Here is a 19,193-nt window from a genome sequence, read left to right on the forward strand (position 1 = left end):
TGTTTCCCACCAGATCCAGCCACCCTTTTGCAGGATGCTTTTGCAGCTCCGCAGCTGCCTGGGCTTAAGAGCATGGATCAGGAGTCTAGCTAGACCCTGACGTAGTGACTCCAATGGCACCTGCAGCTCCTAAGAAGGGCTCTATTTGGGCCAATGAGGAGGGCCCGATCCTGCCTCCTCCACCGGTGGTGCCAGGTGCAGTGGGTATCTTGTCTAAAATGGTTCCTGCAGATGTTTCACATTGGTTGCGGGACTTTGTTACTAGACAATATTTAGCAGTTGTTTCTCCTGGTCTTAATTCATCTCAGATTCCAAGCGCCTCAATTCCTTTAGCACCTCCTGTCATTTCTAGCGGTCGTCCTCCTCCTTCTCTACCCCCAAGCGTCCTGCAAGGCATTCCTTCTTCTCTTCCTCTCACTCTAGTCCTGCCTGGGAGGCCATTCCCATGGCAGAAAGGTGTAGATTTGTTCCAAGGCATGTCAGATATTCCTGTAAAAGGAGAATCTCATATCTAGCCTCTACATCTTCCTCAGATGAGGCCCCGGTTCCCAGCTGTCAATCCAGGGCTCACAAAACCCCTGTACCAGTACCAGTGTTACCAGCGCCTAGATTGCCCACACCTGTGCCAGTCCTGGTCCCATCAGCTCCGGGGACTAGTGTTGTTGCAGCTACTATTCCCACACCCGCCAAGCGGCCACATAGGCAGTTTCCCCATAACTCATCTGAGTCCCAGTCAGAAAAAGAGGAAGGAGAACTTTCTGGTGAGCAAGCGCCTCCTGAGCTACCAAGTTCTAACCACCTGTTCCTAACCTTTGAATTTGAAATCTTGTTAACCAAAGCTAAAGGAACGATAAAGCATGTGATCAAGGACTGTGGCACCCCAACCTGTATCGGGGTTGGACCAGGACATTTTTCATCAGCCATTTCAGCACCAGAGACCGTCCCTTTTCCAGAGCTGTTCAAGGAGATGATGTTGCCTGAATGGGAGGCTCCTGTGGCCAATAAACCAGCGTTGGCTTTCCCTACGAAATTGTATAACTTACCTGCCAAGATAATGTCTATGTTACCTATTCTTGCGTAGATGCTCCAGTGGCTCAGCTGGTATCTAGAGCCCTGATGAACAAGGATGGGGACAGGCAACTCTGATTGCCAGAAGATAATGAGTTTGACCACCTCCTCAGGAAAGGCCATGAGGCGTCAGCCACCATGATCAGGGCCGCTACAACAAACTTCATCTTTGCCAGGGCCACCATCCTCTGGGCCAAGTATTTGGCCAAGTACATTCCTCCCAAAGATACAAAGCTGAGGCAGGGAATAAACAAAATCATCAAAGCAACAGCTTTGATGGCAGACTCCAGTTTGGACTGTATACAGTTTGCATCTTGGGCCATGGCTTTGGGAGTGGCGGTACGCAGGAGGCTGTGGCTGGAAAATTGGCACGTTGACTCTAAATCCAAATTGATTGGCTGCCACCCCCTTCAGGGGCACTAAACTATTTGGGGACACCTTGGACCCTGTACTTGTCAAAACTAAGAACAAAAGGAAGGCTATTCCTTCGGGGGGGGGGGTGGAGGGAATTTTGCCGACCATTCTGGGGAACACCGTCTAATAGAGATACAAGTTCTATTAGTGACGCCGTCTAATAGAGACGCAAGTTTTGGGCGGTATAGAAATAAAAATAATAATTCTTCCTTTTGTTCCTTTAGGGGATTCAACCACTCTGCAGGCCTCTCTCTACAGAGACAACCAATTCAGAGAGGGGTCCTTCAGGCCACACTGGCGACAACAGTGGAACTGCTGTGGCAGAGGTGGTCCCAGACAACAAGGCCGAGGTTTCCACTCCATGGGACAGCAGAACCATAAGCAATGCCAGCTTCCTAGTGGGGGGCAGGCTTCTACATTTCTCAGAAATCTGGGAAGCCTGTACCACTGACCATTGGGTGAGGGAGGTGGTGCAGAGAGGTTATTTAATAGAATTCATTGTCCAGCCCCCAATTTGCCCAGTTGGACAAAGCAACATCTGAGGTCGCAGGCAATACAACATCTCCTGGAAATTCAAGCAATAGAGTCTGTCCCACTGATGTTCTTATGTCAGGGCATCTACTCTCTGTTATTCTTAGTTCCCAAGAAGGATGGATCTTGGAGGATGATCTTGGACCTAAAATGTGTCAATCGCCAAGTGAGGAAAAGGGCCTTCCATATGGAGTCCTTAAAATCCATCAAGGAAACAGTACAGGCAGGGGAGTTCCTGGCCTCTATAGACCTCTCAGAGGCTTATCTGCTTGTGCCCATCCATCTGTCATGCAGGCAGTACCTTAGGTTACGACCAGGCCCATTACCAGTATCTGGCTCTCCCCTTCAGCCTCTTGTTGGCACCCTGTATCTTCACCAAGGACAAGGTGGCTCTGATTGCCCACGTTCGCCTGCAGGGCATTCATACCACCTATATTTTGACTATCTATATTTTGACGATCTTTTGATCCTGTCACTTTCTCTACCTCGAGCCAGGCACAATGTCCAGAAGACTGTTCAGCTGCTCCAGCAATGCGGATTTGTGATAAATATTCAGGGAGGTTATCTGACACCTTCCCAAAGCCTTCTGCGTTTGGGGGCACACTTCAATACACTCAAAGCCGAGGTTTCGCTTCCGCTGGAATGCAGACAGAGGTTAGCTCAGTTCATCATGCCACTCATGAACATCAATCGGGTGGACCTAATGATCCTGGCACAGGTGATGGGGATGATGATAACTTGCATAGAATGTACTCTCTGGTCACGTTGGCATTCCAGAACCCTCCAGTGGCATACCCTCCCTTTTCAGCAGGCCATCATAGATCGAAAACACATATGGATCCCTCTGCAAGCATCTTTTCAGTGGTGGATGTTGCCAGCCATGGAGGAGGGGCTTCCCCTCAAGATACCGAACAAGATAGCAGTCACTTCCAACATGAGTCTCAGAGGCTGGCAGGGTGCACTGTCTCAGCCAATTCATTCAGGGGACCTGGAACCAGGCCGAAATAAAATGCAACATAAATTGGTTAGAGCTGAGAGCCTCCCGCCTGGCTCTTCTTCATTTCCAGCACTTGATTCAGAATGCCCACGTCTTGTTCTGAACTGGCAATGTTACCACAAAGGCCCACATCAGCAACCAGGGGGGCACCAGTCCAGATCATTCATGAAGGAATCTTATCTATTCGCCTGGATGGAGAAGCATTTTTGTTCTATTTCAGTGGAACATCTCAGTGGCTTGGCCAGTTTGGAAGCTGACTGGCTGAGCAGGCAGACCATTGACCTGGCAGAATGGTCCCATCATCCGAAGGCGTTCTCCCAGATTGCATGTATCCTGGGGAAACCAGTAGTAAACCTCTTTGCATCACCTCACAATGTGCAACTGCCCAGGTTCTACACTTGCTACCAATGCCACTGAGCAGAGCAAATGGATGCCCTCAGCTCTCCTTGGCCTCCTGGTCTTCTCCTTGCTTTTCCTCTGGTAACAATCCTGCGCTTGATCATCAAAAAGATCCTGCTGGAAAAGGCAACGGCTATTCTGGTGGCACCATACTGGCCTTGTCAGCCTTGGTTTTCCAACCTCCTAGTGCTCTCAGTTTGCCCACCTTGGGAAATCCCTCTGCACTCTGACTTGGTATCTCAGGCGCCCTTGCTCCATCCAGACCCAGAATGTCTGTACCTTCACACTTGGACCTTGAACACAGGGCACTAGCTGACAAGGGTTATTCCGCTCAAGTTCAGGACACCATACTTGCATCCAGAAAAGATTCCATTGCCAGAATTTACCAGGCAGTATGGTCTGCATTTTCTCACTGGGGGTGAGCACATCAAATTCAGCCATCTTCTGCCAGGATCCATGATGTGCTGTCCTTCCTGCAGTCAGGCCTTGATATGGGGTTACACCCCAGTCCCCTGAGATGTCAAATATCCACCCTGGCATCGGTTTTGAACTTGTCCTCGCCGGGTTCCCCCACTTCATCCCCATATAACTAATTTTCTGAGGGGGGCAGTTAACATAGTCCCACCTCCTCTTCACAGATTCCTCTCATGGGATCTGAACAAGGTCCTAAATGTGTTGACTCAGTCCCCATTGGAGCCACTCTGTTCCCCTTCTTTGCAGTTATTGTCCTTCAGAGTTCTTTTTCTGGTGGCTATCACCTCAGCCAGACCAAGCTAGCAGCTCTCTCTGTCTGAAAAGAACACTGAATCATTCAAAGTGGTCCTAAAACTGGACCCTACCTTTATTCCAAAAATCAATTTGATGTTCCACAGATCCCAGGAGATGGTTTTACCATCTTTCTATCTGTCTCCACTCACTCTAAAGCAGGCCTGCTCAATTTCACCCCTGCAGATGTTGGCCTACAACCCCCATAATCCTTGGCTATTGGATTATGTTAACATTTCCTGTTAACTTTCTTGGGTCTGGTGAGGCTGTGTCACCACAGTCCAGCACACCCACAGATGCAGGAGTTATATTTGGGAGGTGAGATTGACTCCCAGGGTTGGAGTTTACTCTATTCTCTGTATTCTGTAGTTTATAGTTCTCTGTTGCTAGTTTCTTTCTCTCCTTTCTAAGTTTATTATATTCAGGACAGTCCTGGAACTGGGTCTTGACTAACAAGTATCTACTATATAAGAACAGCCCTGCTAGATCAGGCCCAAGGCCCATCTAGTACAGCATCCTGTTTCACACAGTGGTCCACCAAATTCGCTGGAAGCCTACAGTAAGGAGCTGAGCTTTCTCCTGCTGTTACTCCCCTGCAACTGGTATTGAACCAGCCTGCTAAAATTTGATTGGTTTTGTGTTGGAGCATGAGGCGGCTGATAACCAGAGTTGAGTAAGACCTCCCTATACCTTGAAAAAGAACCCTTCATGGTAAGTACTAATGTTTCTTTCTCCAGGAAAAAGTTTTGTGTTCATCCTTGTTTCACTTGTGTTCATCTGATTGTTGCAGTCATGCTTTAATTTTGTTCTTAATCCACAGAGTTCATTTCCCATTCCTTTTCCCTCATGGAACTGAAGTTTCTCTATCAGCATGTACTGCCTGATCTGACAGGAAAGGTTGTGGTTGACGTTGGCTCCAGACTTGGTGCAGTGCTGTTTGGGGTAAAACCCAGTCCAGGAACTTGTTTACAGTGTCTGTGATGTATCTTTTTCCTGGTGGCTGTTCTCATTCTTCTTCACTGTATGTGAGACTTTAGATATACTGTTTTCTGTTTTGTATACTGCTTGACAACAACAATTTTTCTCAAAATGGTGTACGTAGCAAAATAAAAAGATGGTTTCCTGTCCTCAAGGGGCTCACAGTCTAAAATAAGACACAAGGGGAGCTATCAGCAACAGCCACTGAGAAGAACGCTCTTTTACCCTACTCCTGGTTACAGTAATACAAGAGCATTGCCACTTTGAAAGGTCACCCTTTGCCCAGTTAGCAGGGGATGGTTAATCTGTTTAGCTCAAAATCCTTCTCACATTTTGAGTTGCACACTAGTTCATCTCATTTTCCAAACCTAGAGAAGTGATCAGACATATAGGGTGGGCTCAAATGATGCTTTTAGTTACAAAATAGGGTTGCAGAGCTGGTAGAGCTAGGCCTCCCCGCTCAACTTCCTTAAATGCTACTGCACAGGCCAAAGCGAAGAACCCCATTCTAGACGGAAGACCTGGCTTTCAACTCTTTGAAGGAGATTGAGCGGAGGAGGATAGACTACCGCCAGGTTGTGCACTGGGGGTATCAGGTAAGTCCAGATGTAAACTGCTTTCTGGTACATGACAAGGCTCCATTTTTTCCACATGGTGATTTTAAGCATTACTTTTTCTTCCCAATCTGTCCAATTCCCCCCCCCCCGATTTTTTCCTTAATCCCATATTCAATCCCCAAAATGTTTACTGTATCTACCCACTTCAATTTGGAATCTGGGGCCCCTTTGCTTTTACATTCAGAGATGGGTAGGCACGAGAGTTGCTGGCATTCGGGGTACATTTTAACAAATACATTTTTGTTAGCATTTAATTCTGAGCCCAAGATCTTACCATATTCCCAAAAGAGGTCCAGTATAACAGAGATTTCATTTTCATCCGATAACTGTAATGTAACATCATTGGCATGAGCTACAAATTTTACCCTAAACTCAGAATGCGGTTCTGAGTGGACAGGTGGTTCGGCCATCCCATCACTCTCCATCCTCCTCCCTCCCGGGAAGATCTCGCAGGACAGAGGGATAGAGACCGAGAGTCCTTGCAGATGTGGTTCTCTCTGAATCCTGATCAGGATTGGATCCAGGGCAAAAACATAAAGTAATGGGCTCAGTGGGTATCCTTGGCAGACACCCAAATGCAAAGCGATCGGGTCGCCCCGCAAACCATTAATCTGCAGTGTCACCTTTGCATTCGTATAGAGCAGCTGTATCCAGGTAATGAAGAGGGGTGGTATACCTTTAGCTTTCAACAGTGTCCACAGGTAATTGTGGTTCACTTTGTCAAAGGCCTTAACTTGGTCTAATAAGAGGAGGTGACCTTTCCAGCTTTCATTCTGTATAGAGTAAAAAAGTTTTCTCAGCAGACACAATGAGTCTGTCATCTTTCTTCCCAAGATGGCGCTTGTCTGCAAGCTGTGGACCAATTTAGGGGCCACTTTCACCAGTCTATTATTTAGGATTTTGGCAAAGATTCTGTAATCGATATTTGTGAGGGTTATCGGCCTCCAGTTTTGTGGTAAAGTGGTGTCGACTTTCGGGAGGGGAATTAAGAGGCTGTCCCCAAATGACATATTTAAACGCCCATTGTCTAGGACAAAATTAAATAATTTTATTAAGACTGGTAGTAGCTGGTCTGCGTAACCCTTATAGAAAGGCCATGTCAGACCATCGGGCCCAGGGGCCGATATGTTCCTTCCTGTTGAGATAACTGCTCTGACCTCTTCTATTGTTACAGGATGGGTCAAAGAGCCCTTTTCCTCTTCAGTGAGGGAATAGCCGAGACCATATTCATTCAGACTGCAGAACCTATCTAGATAAGATTGAATGTCCTTTACAGAAATATCTTTCAATGCATAAAAATTTGTATAAAACCGGGCCATGATCTTTAACATATCATGGGGGTCAGCCTTTAGTGGGCTACTTCCATCCTTGCAGGCCTTGGAATGTCAAACTAGATACATGCATCTTGTCCTTTGCCCACTCCCCTTTTTCAGCTATAGACCCTTTGAAGCTTATTTTCCAAACTCCTGTGCTGCAGCTCATTTTGAAATGTCCTGATTGTCTCTTTGTAGCAGCGGTGTGATTAGATAGGGCTGAAAGAGATTCCTGCCTGCAACCTTGGAGAAACTGCTGCCAGTCTGTGAAGACAATACTGAGCTAGATAGACCAATGGTCTAACTCAGTATATGGCAGCTTCCTATGTTCCTAGTTCCCTCTTGGCTGTGGTGTTGAGACACAATCTGATGCTGCCATCCCCTGTTCTTGAAGTCTGAAAGTAATATAGGCTTAGCAAACCATCACCTCACAGGAGCTCTCTAGCCAGGGACCTTCTTCAGCAGGCCTCTGGATGCTCTGAGGAGGCTCATGCCTTTTTTTAACCATATATGGTAGTCCCTATTCAACTTGCTGCTCCCTACTGGACAAGCCTTGATATCACCAAATATTTTAACCCTTAAAGAGCAGGGTAAGCAGAAGGAGCTTCTGACTATGGAGCAGCACTCCGCAAAAGGCTAGGATACAGCCTTGTTAACAAGAAAAATAAAATGTTGCTAAGCTCTTCCTTATCTGAAACCACAAAGATCAAATGCATAGGGAATAAACCTGGTAACATGGTATTATTTTAAAAGGCCTTTAAGAAAAAGAAAAGAGGCACATTTTTAAAGTGGTGACTCTTATATTTAGCAGGAAATGGCAACTATTGCTATCTAGCCGCAGTAAAGCATTCCTCCAATGGCTGTTGCCAGTGTATAAATATCCACAGTACAGTAGTAGTAGTAGTTAAAGAGACCAATTGCTCATGGGGTGGAAATAACAGATTGCCCTCATTGGACTCTAATTGGACAAGGCAGGACCTATACCTTGACAAGGAAGGGCATACAACTTTCTAGGCTCTGCTAGGCTCTAACTTTGCTCCCTTGCAGTCTGTGATCCCCAGTGTAAAGCATCCAGTTATTCCTGGCAAAGTTATTTTATAAATGGTACACCAAGGAAAATGATTTGATTAGCAAGCCAGAAGTTGCCAGTTAGAATCCCCACTGGTGTGTTTCCTAGACTACACCAAGTCATCTCTCATACTGTGCAGGAGGAGGCAATGGCAAACCCCTCCTGTATTCTACCAAAAGACAGCCACAGGGTTTTGTGGTTGCCAGGGGTCAACACCGACTAGACGGCACACTTTACAGTATATTTTCAAAAAGTTTCCTAAAATAGGCATGCTTTCTTAATTATTGGTCTTATTCAAAATCTGAAAAATTATGGTGATTAAAATAGAAGATGGCCTCAAGCTTCCAAATATTTTTAAAAATAGTTCATGTTCTTGGCTTCCATTACAGAAGTGGCAATATGCCATATTTTATCTGCAGAGACTGCTTCTTTAGCCCAAGGGATAAAGGTTTCAGAAAGTTGTAATTCTGAAATCATAGTTTACAGATATATTCATAGTCCTTATGCTTTATTACACAGTTCTGGGAATTTACTTATTTGCTTTTCCCATCATGTACTAAATGTAATTTATATGTAATTTATAGCATTCATCATAGTTTTAACCTGTAGCCGTTTATCCTATTCTATCCTATACACTACTATTTGCTAAGCCCTGTTGTGAACACCAGCCTTGCTTCATGGTCCTAAAGGACCTAAAACTTCTTTAGGTTCTTGCATAGATGTCCACAGATCTACTCAGGAGCTACCCAGGGTTAATTTCATGGGCCCATTGACAAGAATGTCCAGCAGCATCCTATAGGCTCTTACTAGTACTATAACTTGGATTTAAAAAATGAATGTCTCCTGCTGTTTCTAAGCAAGAATATCTCATGCTGTTTCTAACACTCTTCAAACTGTGGCATAAATGAGAAAACATTATCTTGAGTCCTTTATGTGTTGGAAGGCTCCAGGGAGAGGCAGGGATCTCTTTTACCTATGTTGAAGTCTTGAGGAGTTAAAAAATGCTTGTGTATCCTCCTGTTTCTTCTCTGTGGTCCAGCTAAAATGAGAGAAATCTGCTTCTGCAGATGCCCAAAGAGTCAGGAACAAGAGGAGGAACTCCTGGTGAGAAATACAGACTGGCAAGTTAGCCAAGCTAATATTTGTGGGTCCCTGTTCTGTTCTAAGTACTGCCTCATCCTGCACTCACTGTTTTGGAAGCAAGGCTCCTTGATAATTGAAACTCTTGGAGGTTCAAATGTTGTGTGTCCACACTCCACAGGACATTTTGTCAAGTAGGGAGAAATATTCACACAACAGGTTGCATCCAATATTAATCCAATATAGTGTGGCAATATTGGCTCAGTCAGGAAGGGGAACTTTCACCCTTGCCCTGCCATAGTTACCCTGCTTGTGTTTTGCCTGTGTATCCCTGTGCACCCCAAATATAGAACTCTTGACTTTTTCTCAGGCCATGAGAAGGGAAGCCATGCTCACATTTTTAAGATTCTGGACGTGGAGACAGGCTGTTCTGACTAGATGTTCTTTGGTGTCCCCAAGTCATTAGGGTGACTGCAAGGGACTAGGAGTATTGTTGTACCACTCTGGCTCCCTCCGAGACATGTACAGAGAGCCAGAACAGACACACCTAAAGTTTAACAAAAGAGACAATAGGCTACAGAATTCCTTCTTTTAATGAGCTAGTCTGTAGATAAGCTAATCTTCAAGAACATTTCCTCTCTTTTGCAGTAGTATTGGGTGAGTCATGCTGGAGAGAGGTGTGCCCTCTCTTCCTTCTTAGTCTGCCTCTGGCAGGACACCTGTTGAAACCCCTTTTGTTTAAGGGGAATCTCTAAGTGGTCACTGATAAGATGTATGCAATCAGGTCACAACATCCAAACCCCCCATTCTTGGCATACCCTAACTTAGAAAGGAAATTCAGTGCAGGGGGAGCAGCACAGACATTCTAGGGGCTGAGGGAGGTTGCTCTGAGCTCAGATGCAACCCAAGTTCTGTGTGATTTCTGAAACAGCTATTTGTTTCCAGTTACATCTAACTTTACACTTCAATCCACATTTTAAACAAAAAATAATTGTCAAATTTTCTTTTTATTTTAGGGCTATTTTTATAGTTCAGCATCTCAGATCTATGGCATTGAAATGAATGCAGACTTTTGCCAGTTGCAGGAAGTTGTCATTAAAAAATACCATCTTGATGACAGAATAAAGGTAATAAAACACACTGGACAGTTTGTTTTATTTACAAGTAGACTCTTGGTTAGCAGGTCTGTGTTCAACCAAATACGCCTTCTCTGGAAATGCAGTACCATCTCAACCACATATACAACTGGTATAATGACTCTTAACAGCTTTGGATTTTTGTTGTTGTTTTAAGCGGGTATGACTGAATGTGGCTCAAAAGCACTCATAACAGCCCCAGTCCTGTACATGAAGTGCCAAATTTAAAAGGATGCCAGAGAAATTTGTATATTTTGAATATTAATTAGCTACTGTAGCAGCTAACCAGGTGGTCTTAAGGTATTATCTAGAGAACTAGCTTAACCCACGCAGACGATCTGTGCGCTGGTACTTAATTTCTCCCCTCACCCCCTGCCACAGCCCCCCTCACCTCAGAGATCTCTTCACCCTCACCTGAGCCACACTCTTAATCCTCCTCTTCCATCCCATTGCTTCCATCCCCCTCACCCCTCTTGGTAACTCCTCCATCCCCTCTTGGTCATGGCTGTAGTGTTGCTGGTGCCCATTGACCAAGCTGCTGCCCCCTATCTCCAGAAACCTCCTCACCTGAGCCCTGTTCCTGCTCCTCCCCAAAGGAGCAGCAGTGGTTAACTGGACCCTTCCTCGCTGCCGCCACCGCCATGGTTGCTTGTTCCCCTGCTTTGCAAGGGTTGACCAATTAGTACATCCAGATGTTTGAAGAAGTTGCAAGAAATCATTCATTGTGGGTAACTTCCTAATTCGTAGACTCTTAACTATGGGGTCTGTCTGTGGCAACAACAATCTTTTTCATGTTTTTTTAAAAAATTATCTTCCTTCAGGTGCTTAAAGCAGACATTTGTACTCAGGCTTCAGTTCTTCATAATGCTGACGTTATTGTAATGAATAATGTCTTTGAATATTTCCTTGACAGATCAGAACAGGCCAGGTAAGTTGTGTGTTCCAGAAATGCGTTTTTAAAGAATATAACTAGCTTTGCATATTTCTCCCACCACTTTTTTTTTAAGTTAGACCTGAAATGTACATAAAATATATATTTCTCTGAACATCATTTATATCCTGTCCTTTCCCCAAGGAGCTCAGGGTGACACATGTGGTTCTCCCTCCTATCCCCTCTTAATCATCACAACAACCCTGTGGGGTAGGTTACAATAAGCGAAAGTGACTGGCCAAAAATTGCCCAGTGAGCTTCATGGCTGAGTAGGGATTTGAGCCTGAGTCTCCTCTGTCCTGGTCTACCACTGCACTTTGGATTTTGATGCAAGGATCTTGTTGCTGAAAGTAATAGACAAACTTGATATTAAAAGACTTGTTCTATACCTCCTAGCAGCAACTATGATAATGACTCAAATTAGAAACAGTCAGTTTCCCCTCTCCATTATGCAATTGTTTTGGGAGATCTGGTTAGTTGTCCTAATGGAGACACCTGTTCTTGAATTTAATTCTTGCAAGGTTTGCAAAACTGTCTTCCTGGAATCCCGGCCCCCCACACACACATACTTTTTAAAAAAAATTTGATGTGCATAGAAATCATCCTTGCGCATGACAGGCCAGAGCAACATGAAACACGATATATTAGGCTGTCATAACTTGTGTCAAGTTGTTTACTAGCTCACTTTGCAACTTGAATTCAAGCTGTGCTTGGTATTAGTTGTTGAAGGGGTGGGTTGTTTAGGTGACTGTTACAAAGAAATCCGTTAAGATTGGTTTGGTATAGTGTTCTTATTAACAATTTCTCTATGCAGCACAGTTGAAACCGTAAGATGTTAAATTTTCTCATTAACATGGATTTTTAATCCTAACTTTAAGTAACATTTTTATAAGTTATCATTTGAAAGGGTTTATTTTAAAAGGGATTTTTTGTGGAACATTGTTTATAAGTGTACAGTTTGGGATTTTTAAATAAAAATAATTTTTGTAAAATAAAAATACATACCTCAAAAACCAACTTAAAAATGCTGTAGTCTAACTTAGCAGCTAAAAACTTCATAGAAAGGTCGGTTAAGTCTGCTATGTAGGAGGAAGGCAATTGGTACCATATTTTAAACTAGGCTGCACTGTAGGTTCCAGTTCTTCTAGAACTCTTCTGAGACTTAATGCAAATAATGTAAAATGGCATATCCTTCAGTTGAAGCAAGTATGAGAGAATATCTCTACCAAACAGAGGGATGCATTGCTACATGTCTGGTGCAAAGCAGCTTTATTATAATGTCATTTTATTTATGTATTAGTATTAATGTACCACCTGATATATGCATCTCTCTGTATACAAAGATATACATTTTTGTATTGTATACACAATACAAATTTCAAAATAAAAACAAACAAAACACATTCACACAATAAAGTGAAGTCACAGAGTGAAACCTTTAAGATTTTCATAGAATAAAGACAAACAGTTTAAAATTAATTTTAATTAAAAGCCTGAGAAAACAGGTATGTCTTAAGGGACTTTTTAAAAGATGGAGATGGAGAAGCTCTTATGTTGACAGGGAGTGCATTCCAAAGCCTTGGGACAGCCACAGAGAAGACCCAGCCCCAAGTTGCCTCCAGACGAGCAGGTGGCAACTGTAACGGGACCTCCACAGATGATCTTAATAGGTGGCAGGGTTCATGACAAAGAAGGCAGTCTCTTAAATACCCTAGACATAAGCCATTATTTTACAAAATAACTGTATAGATGTACTAATAAAAGGGCTTGCAGTTTGCAAGCATATTAAAGTATTACCTCTGTGTGACTAGTCTTTTTTGCTATCTCTATGAGGTATCATTCCCCATGCTTTCCAATGGGAGAGTTTTTTCAGATTTTCCAGGAAAGTAATGATATTTTGGTAGTCTGGACAAGGTCTGGAACCCATCTGCAAAAATGAAATGTTTGTGTCTTGTGGTTTTGTCTGGGAGTTTTCAGTCAGTGAAGCCCAAGCACCTTTATATTATAGATAAGGAAATAAGATATGCAATGGGAGATCCAGCTTCACACCATGTTCAAGAGGCTGTAATGTTCATGTAGGCCAAGTTAGGCTTCTGAATGTATATTCTTTTACTGGAATTTGTTCACTACATTTCCCCCCCATCCCACCCTTCTTCCAAAGAATTCATGGTGTGCCCCCCTCCACCAATTTTATTAAAAATATTTATGTATTACTTCTTCATTTTAAGAAAGTTCTCAAAGCCATTTACTTTGTAAAAGAAATAGGAGAATCCTCAGCACAACCATGTGAGGTAGGTTAGGCTGAGAGAAAGAGTGACTGGCCCAAGGTCTCACCCAGTGAGTTTCATGGCTGAGTAGGGATTTGAACCTGGGTCTCCCAAGTTGTTTAATGTATATTTGGACATGGTGTGTGTGTGTGTGTCCGTGTGCACATACATGCATATGTGTGCAGAGAGAGAGAACTGGAAAGGAGAAGGTTGATTCCTCTGTAGTCTCCCCAAGGCCACTCACAGCTACTGCAGCTCTGTGCTTTACCTTTTCATAATATCCAGCAATCTCTTGAGAAAACCCTTCAATAGATAAGAGATTCCTCTTGCAAATCAACAGGCATTGTCCCAGAGAGGCAAGATGATGAAATTAGCCTCTTTGTGTTGAAGTTCCTTGTATTGAAGTTCTCCCCCACCTCCTTCCATAGTGTAGTACCTTGGAAATTTCCATGCTCAAGACAACCAGAGATCTGTCCCTTTTTGACATGCAGCTTAAGCATGGCCTCATGAGATCAGTGTCCAAATAATAATAAACACTTATTGGAATGTTCTGGATTGTTCAGTACTTCTTAGTGAGTCATTTTCTGGAGCAGGAGTGTCATACAAAATCTAAACCTATTTTCCCCTAGATCCTGGGAATTCATCAGTCAAAATGTAAGGAAGAAGGGGTCCTTATTGGTGACAGTCCCAAGTCTTGAGAAATCTCTTTCATACCTTCAGGTGAGTAGCTTTTTCTTCAAACTTCCCAGCTGTCAGGTCTTCCTTTTTTTAAGAAGGTAAGAAAAATCCTCCAGGATCATGCCAATCTACTCCAGCATCCTGCTTCATGCAGTGTCCAACCAGGTGCATCTGGGAAGCCTGCAAGTGGGAGTGAGAGGGCAACCACCACTCCCACTGGTGTTCCCTAGCACCAGGTGATCAGGGGCATGCTATCTCTAATCCTGATGGAAATATACAGCTATCAATGCTAGTAGCCATTGATAGCCCTATCCTCCATGAATTTGTGTTTGCCCCTTTTTTTATTGCGGCAGAGGATTCTGTAGTTTAATACACTTTGTGTAAATAATACTTCCTTTATCTGTCCTGAACCTCCTAGCATTTAGCTTCAATGGATTACTCCAGGTTTTAATATTAGGAGAGAGGGAGAAAACTTTCTCTTGATCCACACCATGCATAATTTTAGACACCTCTAGCATGTCCCACCTTAATGGCCTTCTTTCTAAATTAAAAAGGCCCAAACAATATAGTCTTTCCTCATACAGGAGTCACTCCAACCTACTGATCATTTTAGTTGCCCTTTTCTGCACCTTTCCTAGCTCTACAATACAACCGGAACTATCTATATATTTAATTCTCCTGGGTGCGCCTTAGAATGTGCGTCCTGGCGCCCAGCTGATTGGCTGAGGCGCACCCAGGAGGATTGGTCTCCAGTGATGGCGGGCCCGGCTGCGGAGGCCGGCGATGGCGGGCCCGGCCGCTGAGGGGGAAAAGAAAGTGGGAGCAGAAGTGGTGGTGGGGAGGAGAGGCGGCTGGGCCTGGCACAGTCTGGCCATGGTCAGGAAGCGGAGACTGGGGCAGAAGGGGGGGGGGAGAGGTAACCGCCGGCCCCAGAGAGCGCACAGATGCTCTGTGCGGGGTTGGCTAGTACATAGAATTCCAACTGTGGATGCACCTTTTTATAGAGAGCTGTTTTATATAGGTCAAAATCTACATAAAACATCTCTCTCTAAAATCTGCTGATAAGTAATGCATTTTTACCACAGAGAAGGCACTGTGGTCTTGTTCTGATCTGCAACAAATGAGAATATGAAATCCTGATTCGAATCTCAACTTGGTCAGTGATTCTTAGGTGACAAAGATTCTTGTTGCGCCTTACAGATGAACAGATTTATTGTGGCATACGTGTTCAGGCCTTGGAGCCTACTTCAGCAGTTTAAGGAAATGGACTTGGTTGGCAGATGTATATAATTATTCATAAAGGGATATGTTGAGATATATTTGTGAATGGGGGACTGAAAGGCCATGCAGTTCAAGAGATTCAGTATATCTGTCAAGGATGCTGTAGTAGTTTCCTGCACTGAGCATGGGGTTGGACTAGAAGACTTCCAATGTCCCGTCTAACTCTAACCTTGAATGAATCAAATTGGCTGATAAAAGTTACTTTAGCAGTTTCACATGGGAGGCTCTTTGAACTCTGAAATACAAGGACTTTGAAGGAAGAAGCATAGTATCTTGATAGAGATAAATGTGTGTTCACTGGTTTCTGCATGCTGCCATATTTGAAATTGAATGATCTTGCCATATTTGATCCAAATCTATATTTGGATTTGTTTTTAGATGTAATCTTTGCCAGTTTGGGGCATGCCTGGGCTGGGGCAACCCTGCTTCATTGTGTTGTGGTTTCAGTTTCTGTTGATCCTTGGTTAGTTCCTCGCTCCTGTTCTCTTAACTTCTGTCCATGGTGTAAACACTCCTTGGTATGTGTTGACTGACACAATGACACTTTTTTTGCTGCTTTTCAATATAACCACACACAAAAAGATGTTGGTAGAAGGGCAGAATTGCTCTTGTCATGGTGAAACAGCATGCAACAAATCTCTGCAGCGGTATGCATGATTGCTCAAGGAATACCAACATAAGAACATTCCTGCTGGATTGTTATTTCTCTGTGTAAACTGCCCTGAGCCATTTTTGGAAGGGCAGTATAGAAATCGAATAAATGATAATAATAATCGGGCCCAAGGTCTGTCTAGTACAGCATCCTGTTTCACGTACTGGCCCACCAGATGCCTCTGGGAAGCCCATAGGCAACAGATAAGTGCATTCCTTCTCTTCTGCTCTTGCTCCCCTGCAACTCGTATTGAGAGGCATTGTGCCTCTGATGCTGGGGGTGGCCTATAGCCACCAGTCTAGTTGCCACTGATAGACCTGTCCGCCATGAATTTATATAAGCCTCTTTTTAAAGCCATCCAAACTAGTGACCATCACCACATCCCATGGCAAAGAAACCCACAGATTAATTATTTGTTGAGTGAAAAAGTACTTCCTAAATGTCCTTACCTTGGGATTCATGGGACAACCACTACTTCTAGTGTTGTGAGAGAGGAAGACAAATTTCTCTGTCCATTCTCTCTATTCCATGCATAAATGTATACAGCTCTATCATGTCTCCTCTTAGTCGCCTCTTTTCCAAACTAAAGAGCCCCAGGTCCTGTAGCCTTGCCTCAAAAGGATGCTTCAGGTCCCTGATCATCTTGGTTACCCTCTTCTGCACCTTTTCCAGTTATCCTTCTTAAGATACAGTGACCAGAACTGTATACAGTACTCAATATGTGGCCGCACCATAGATTTGTTTAAGGGCATTATTATATTAGCATTTTTATTTCCAATCGCCTTCCTAATGATCTCTAGCATGGAATTGGCCTTTCACAGCTGCCATGTACTAAGTAGACACTTTCAATTAACTGTCCACCACAACCCCAGGATCTCTCTCCTGGTCAGTCACTGACAGCTCAGATCCCATCAGCATATTTTTGCCCCAGTATGCATCACTTCACACTTGCTTACATTGAACTGCATTTGCCATTTTGTCGCCAACTCCCCCAGTTTGGAGAGATCTTTTTGGAGCTCCTCACAATCTGTTGTGGATTTCACTACCCTAAATAAGTGAGTGTCATCTGCAAATTGGCCACTTCGCTGCTTACCCCAACTTCTAGATCATTTATGAACAAGTTAAAGAGCACTGGTCCCAGTATAATAATTAAAATTGAGTAGATTAATTTAAACAAATTGAATACAGGCATACCCAAATATGTTCATTGCCTCTTGCAAAAGTTGGAATTGAGAGGCAGCAGGAGGACAAGATACAAGGACAAAACAGCTTCATCTGCACATATCAGCCATGATGTCATGGGAATTCTGACTGCTACATGTCCCACTTCAAAGCAATGCCACTTCAAAGCATGCAAAACAAAATTCCTACCATGTCTACCCAGATTCTCAGAAGAAAAATACATTCATTTACAAGACGTCTGGAAGTTTTCTATACATAATGGTTCCTTTTAAATATATATTATATACACATCTACAATTGCAGTTTTACCTATTGAGAAAGGCAGAATACATCACTTGGCAATAGCTCTGATCTCTACCAGCCATAAATGATGTTGATTATATTGGCAGAGCTAGTGGAAGAAGTTTTTCCTCTGGCTGTGCCAAAAGCATAACATTTGGCTTGCAATAGCAGGCAGGAGAGATCCAAGCATTCGTACAAGTAAGACACAATGGATAGCTAAATAAGACCTTGTCCTCCTCTTTCCAGCCAACCTTAGGCCTAATGTATAAAGATTTAATGTATAATGTATCTTTGTGCCTTGAAGGACATAAAGCTATTGAGTTTGATCAGAGAGCAATAAATAAGCCCTTCATACTGAAACTAAAAAGCAGAGAGAAGCACCCAGTTAAAATTATCAGGTATGATAGTCTACAGGGAGCGACTGTATCCCAAGTAGCCATGTTCACATTGTCTAATGGCATAAAAGCAAATTCCTTTAAGTTTTACCTAAAGTGTGGGGGAGGAAGCAGGGTAGTGAGAATCACATACGGCATTCATTATACAATAAATGTCTGTACTGCTGTTGAGCTTCTGTGTAAAGTTCATTAAGTGTGCAGTATTGTAATTTGCAGCTGTCCAAATAGATAAAGCAATGGTTGACCACCACCAATACCAGCAGTCCCAAATTAACACAAGCTATTTAAATTTACCTTCCATCACCCAGCAATATTTGATATCTATATCATTCTTAAAATCTAGCTTCACCAATACTAATATGATTTATGTGCACTGGAAGCAGGGCCCAAGTACTAAAACACTTAACTTTTATTTTTGCAGGTGGATATTCAGCTCAACCAGTGGGTAGAAGCAATACCTCTGGACTATGACATATTCTTGGAAGAAGATGCTGATAGAGAAGCACTTGAACAAATTTCCTTGTATAAGATTATCTAGCATAAATACTTACTGATATTCAGACTATGTAGAATGGTGGCTTGTATAACATTCTACAATTCTTCAGTGAATACTATGTAAAGGAAACGACGATTCTGTCAGAGATTTAAAAAAACACGTGACAAGCCATAGACATTATACATATTCTTGGCTATGTAAATGAAAGGAGTTAGAAAAGAATTATAGACTGTTCATGCTTTACGAACAAAAATTGCTGTATGGATGGCACAACTTTACCTTACCACATTCTAAAATGTTTTTCTCCTTTGGACTAGAATTCTTTTCATATTTCCTATTTAAATGGCTGCATATGACAAAAATAAAAAAAATATTCTTCCTGTGGAACATGAAAATTTCCCTGCACCATGAAGTACTGATGTCTCTTCTCAACACCATGCTTCCTTTGCTGTTTTTCCAGCAGCTAGAGCAGGTTTCAAGGTTACTGTTTAAATCAAATTTATCCTCTAGCTAGTGTCACATTGCAATAAAACTGCTGAACATAAGGTGGTTGAGGAGCCGGCACCGGTACCTGATTGCACAGGGTGTGCTTGCTGCACTTTTTAACAAGTGAAGACACTAATCTATATAATTAATTCCTATAGATGGACCAGGGGGATGCA

General features: G+C 43.2%; 1 protein-coding gene across 1 annotated transcript in view; it reads left to right on the forward strand.

Annotated features, from left to right (window-relative positions):
* Positions 1-18,936, forward strand: part of LOC128326901 (uncharacterized) — a 38,274-nt gene extending 19,338 nt beyond the window's left edge. The window contains exons 4-8 of the mRNA XM_053254780.1: positions 4,995-5,116; positions 10,248-10,358; positions 11,189-11,295; positions 14,195-14,285; positions 18,457-18,936. Of these exons, the coding sequence (XP_053110755.1) occupies positions 4,995-5,116; positions 10,248-10,358; positions 11,189-11,295; positions 14,195-14,285; positions 18,457-18,573 (548 nt within the window). The 3' untranslated portion in view covers positions 18,574-18,936. The remainder of the gene's footprint in view (positions 1-4,994; positions 5,117-10,247; positions 10,359-11,188; positions 11,296-14,194; positions 14,286-18,456) is intronic.
* The last annotated feature ends 257 nt before the right edge of the window (positions 18,937-19,193 follow it).

Source organism: Hemicordylus capensis, chromosome 1 (genome assembly GCF_027244095.1).
Source record: "Hemicordylus capensis ecotype Gifberg chromosome 1, rHemCap1.1.pri, whole genome shotgun sequence".
NCBI classification, from domain to species: domain Eukaryota; kingdom Metazoa; phylum Chordata; class Lepidosauria; order Squamata; family Cordylidae; genus Hemicordylus; species Hemicordylus capensis.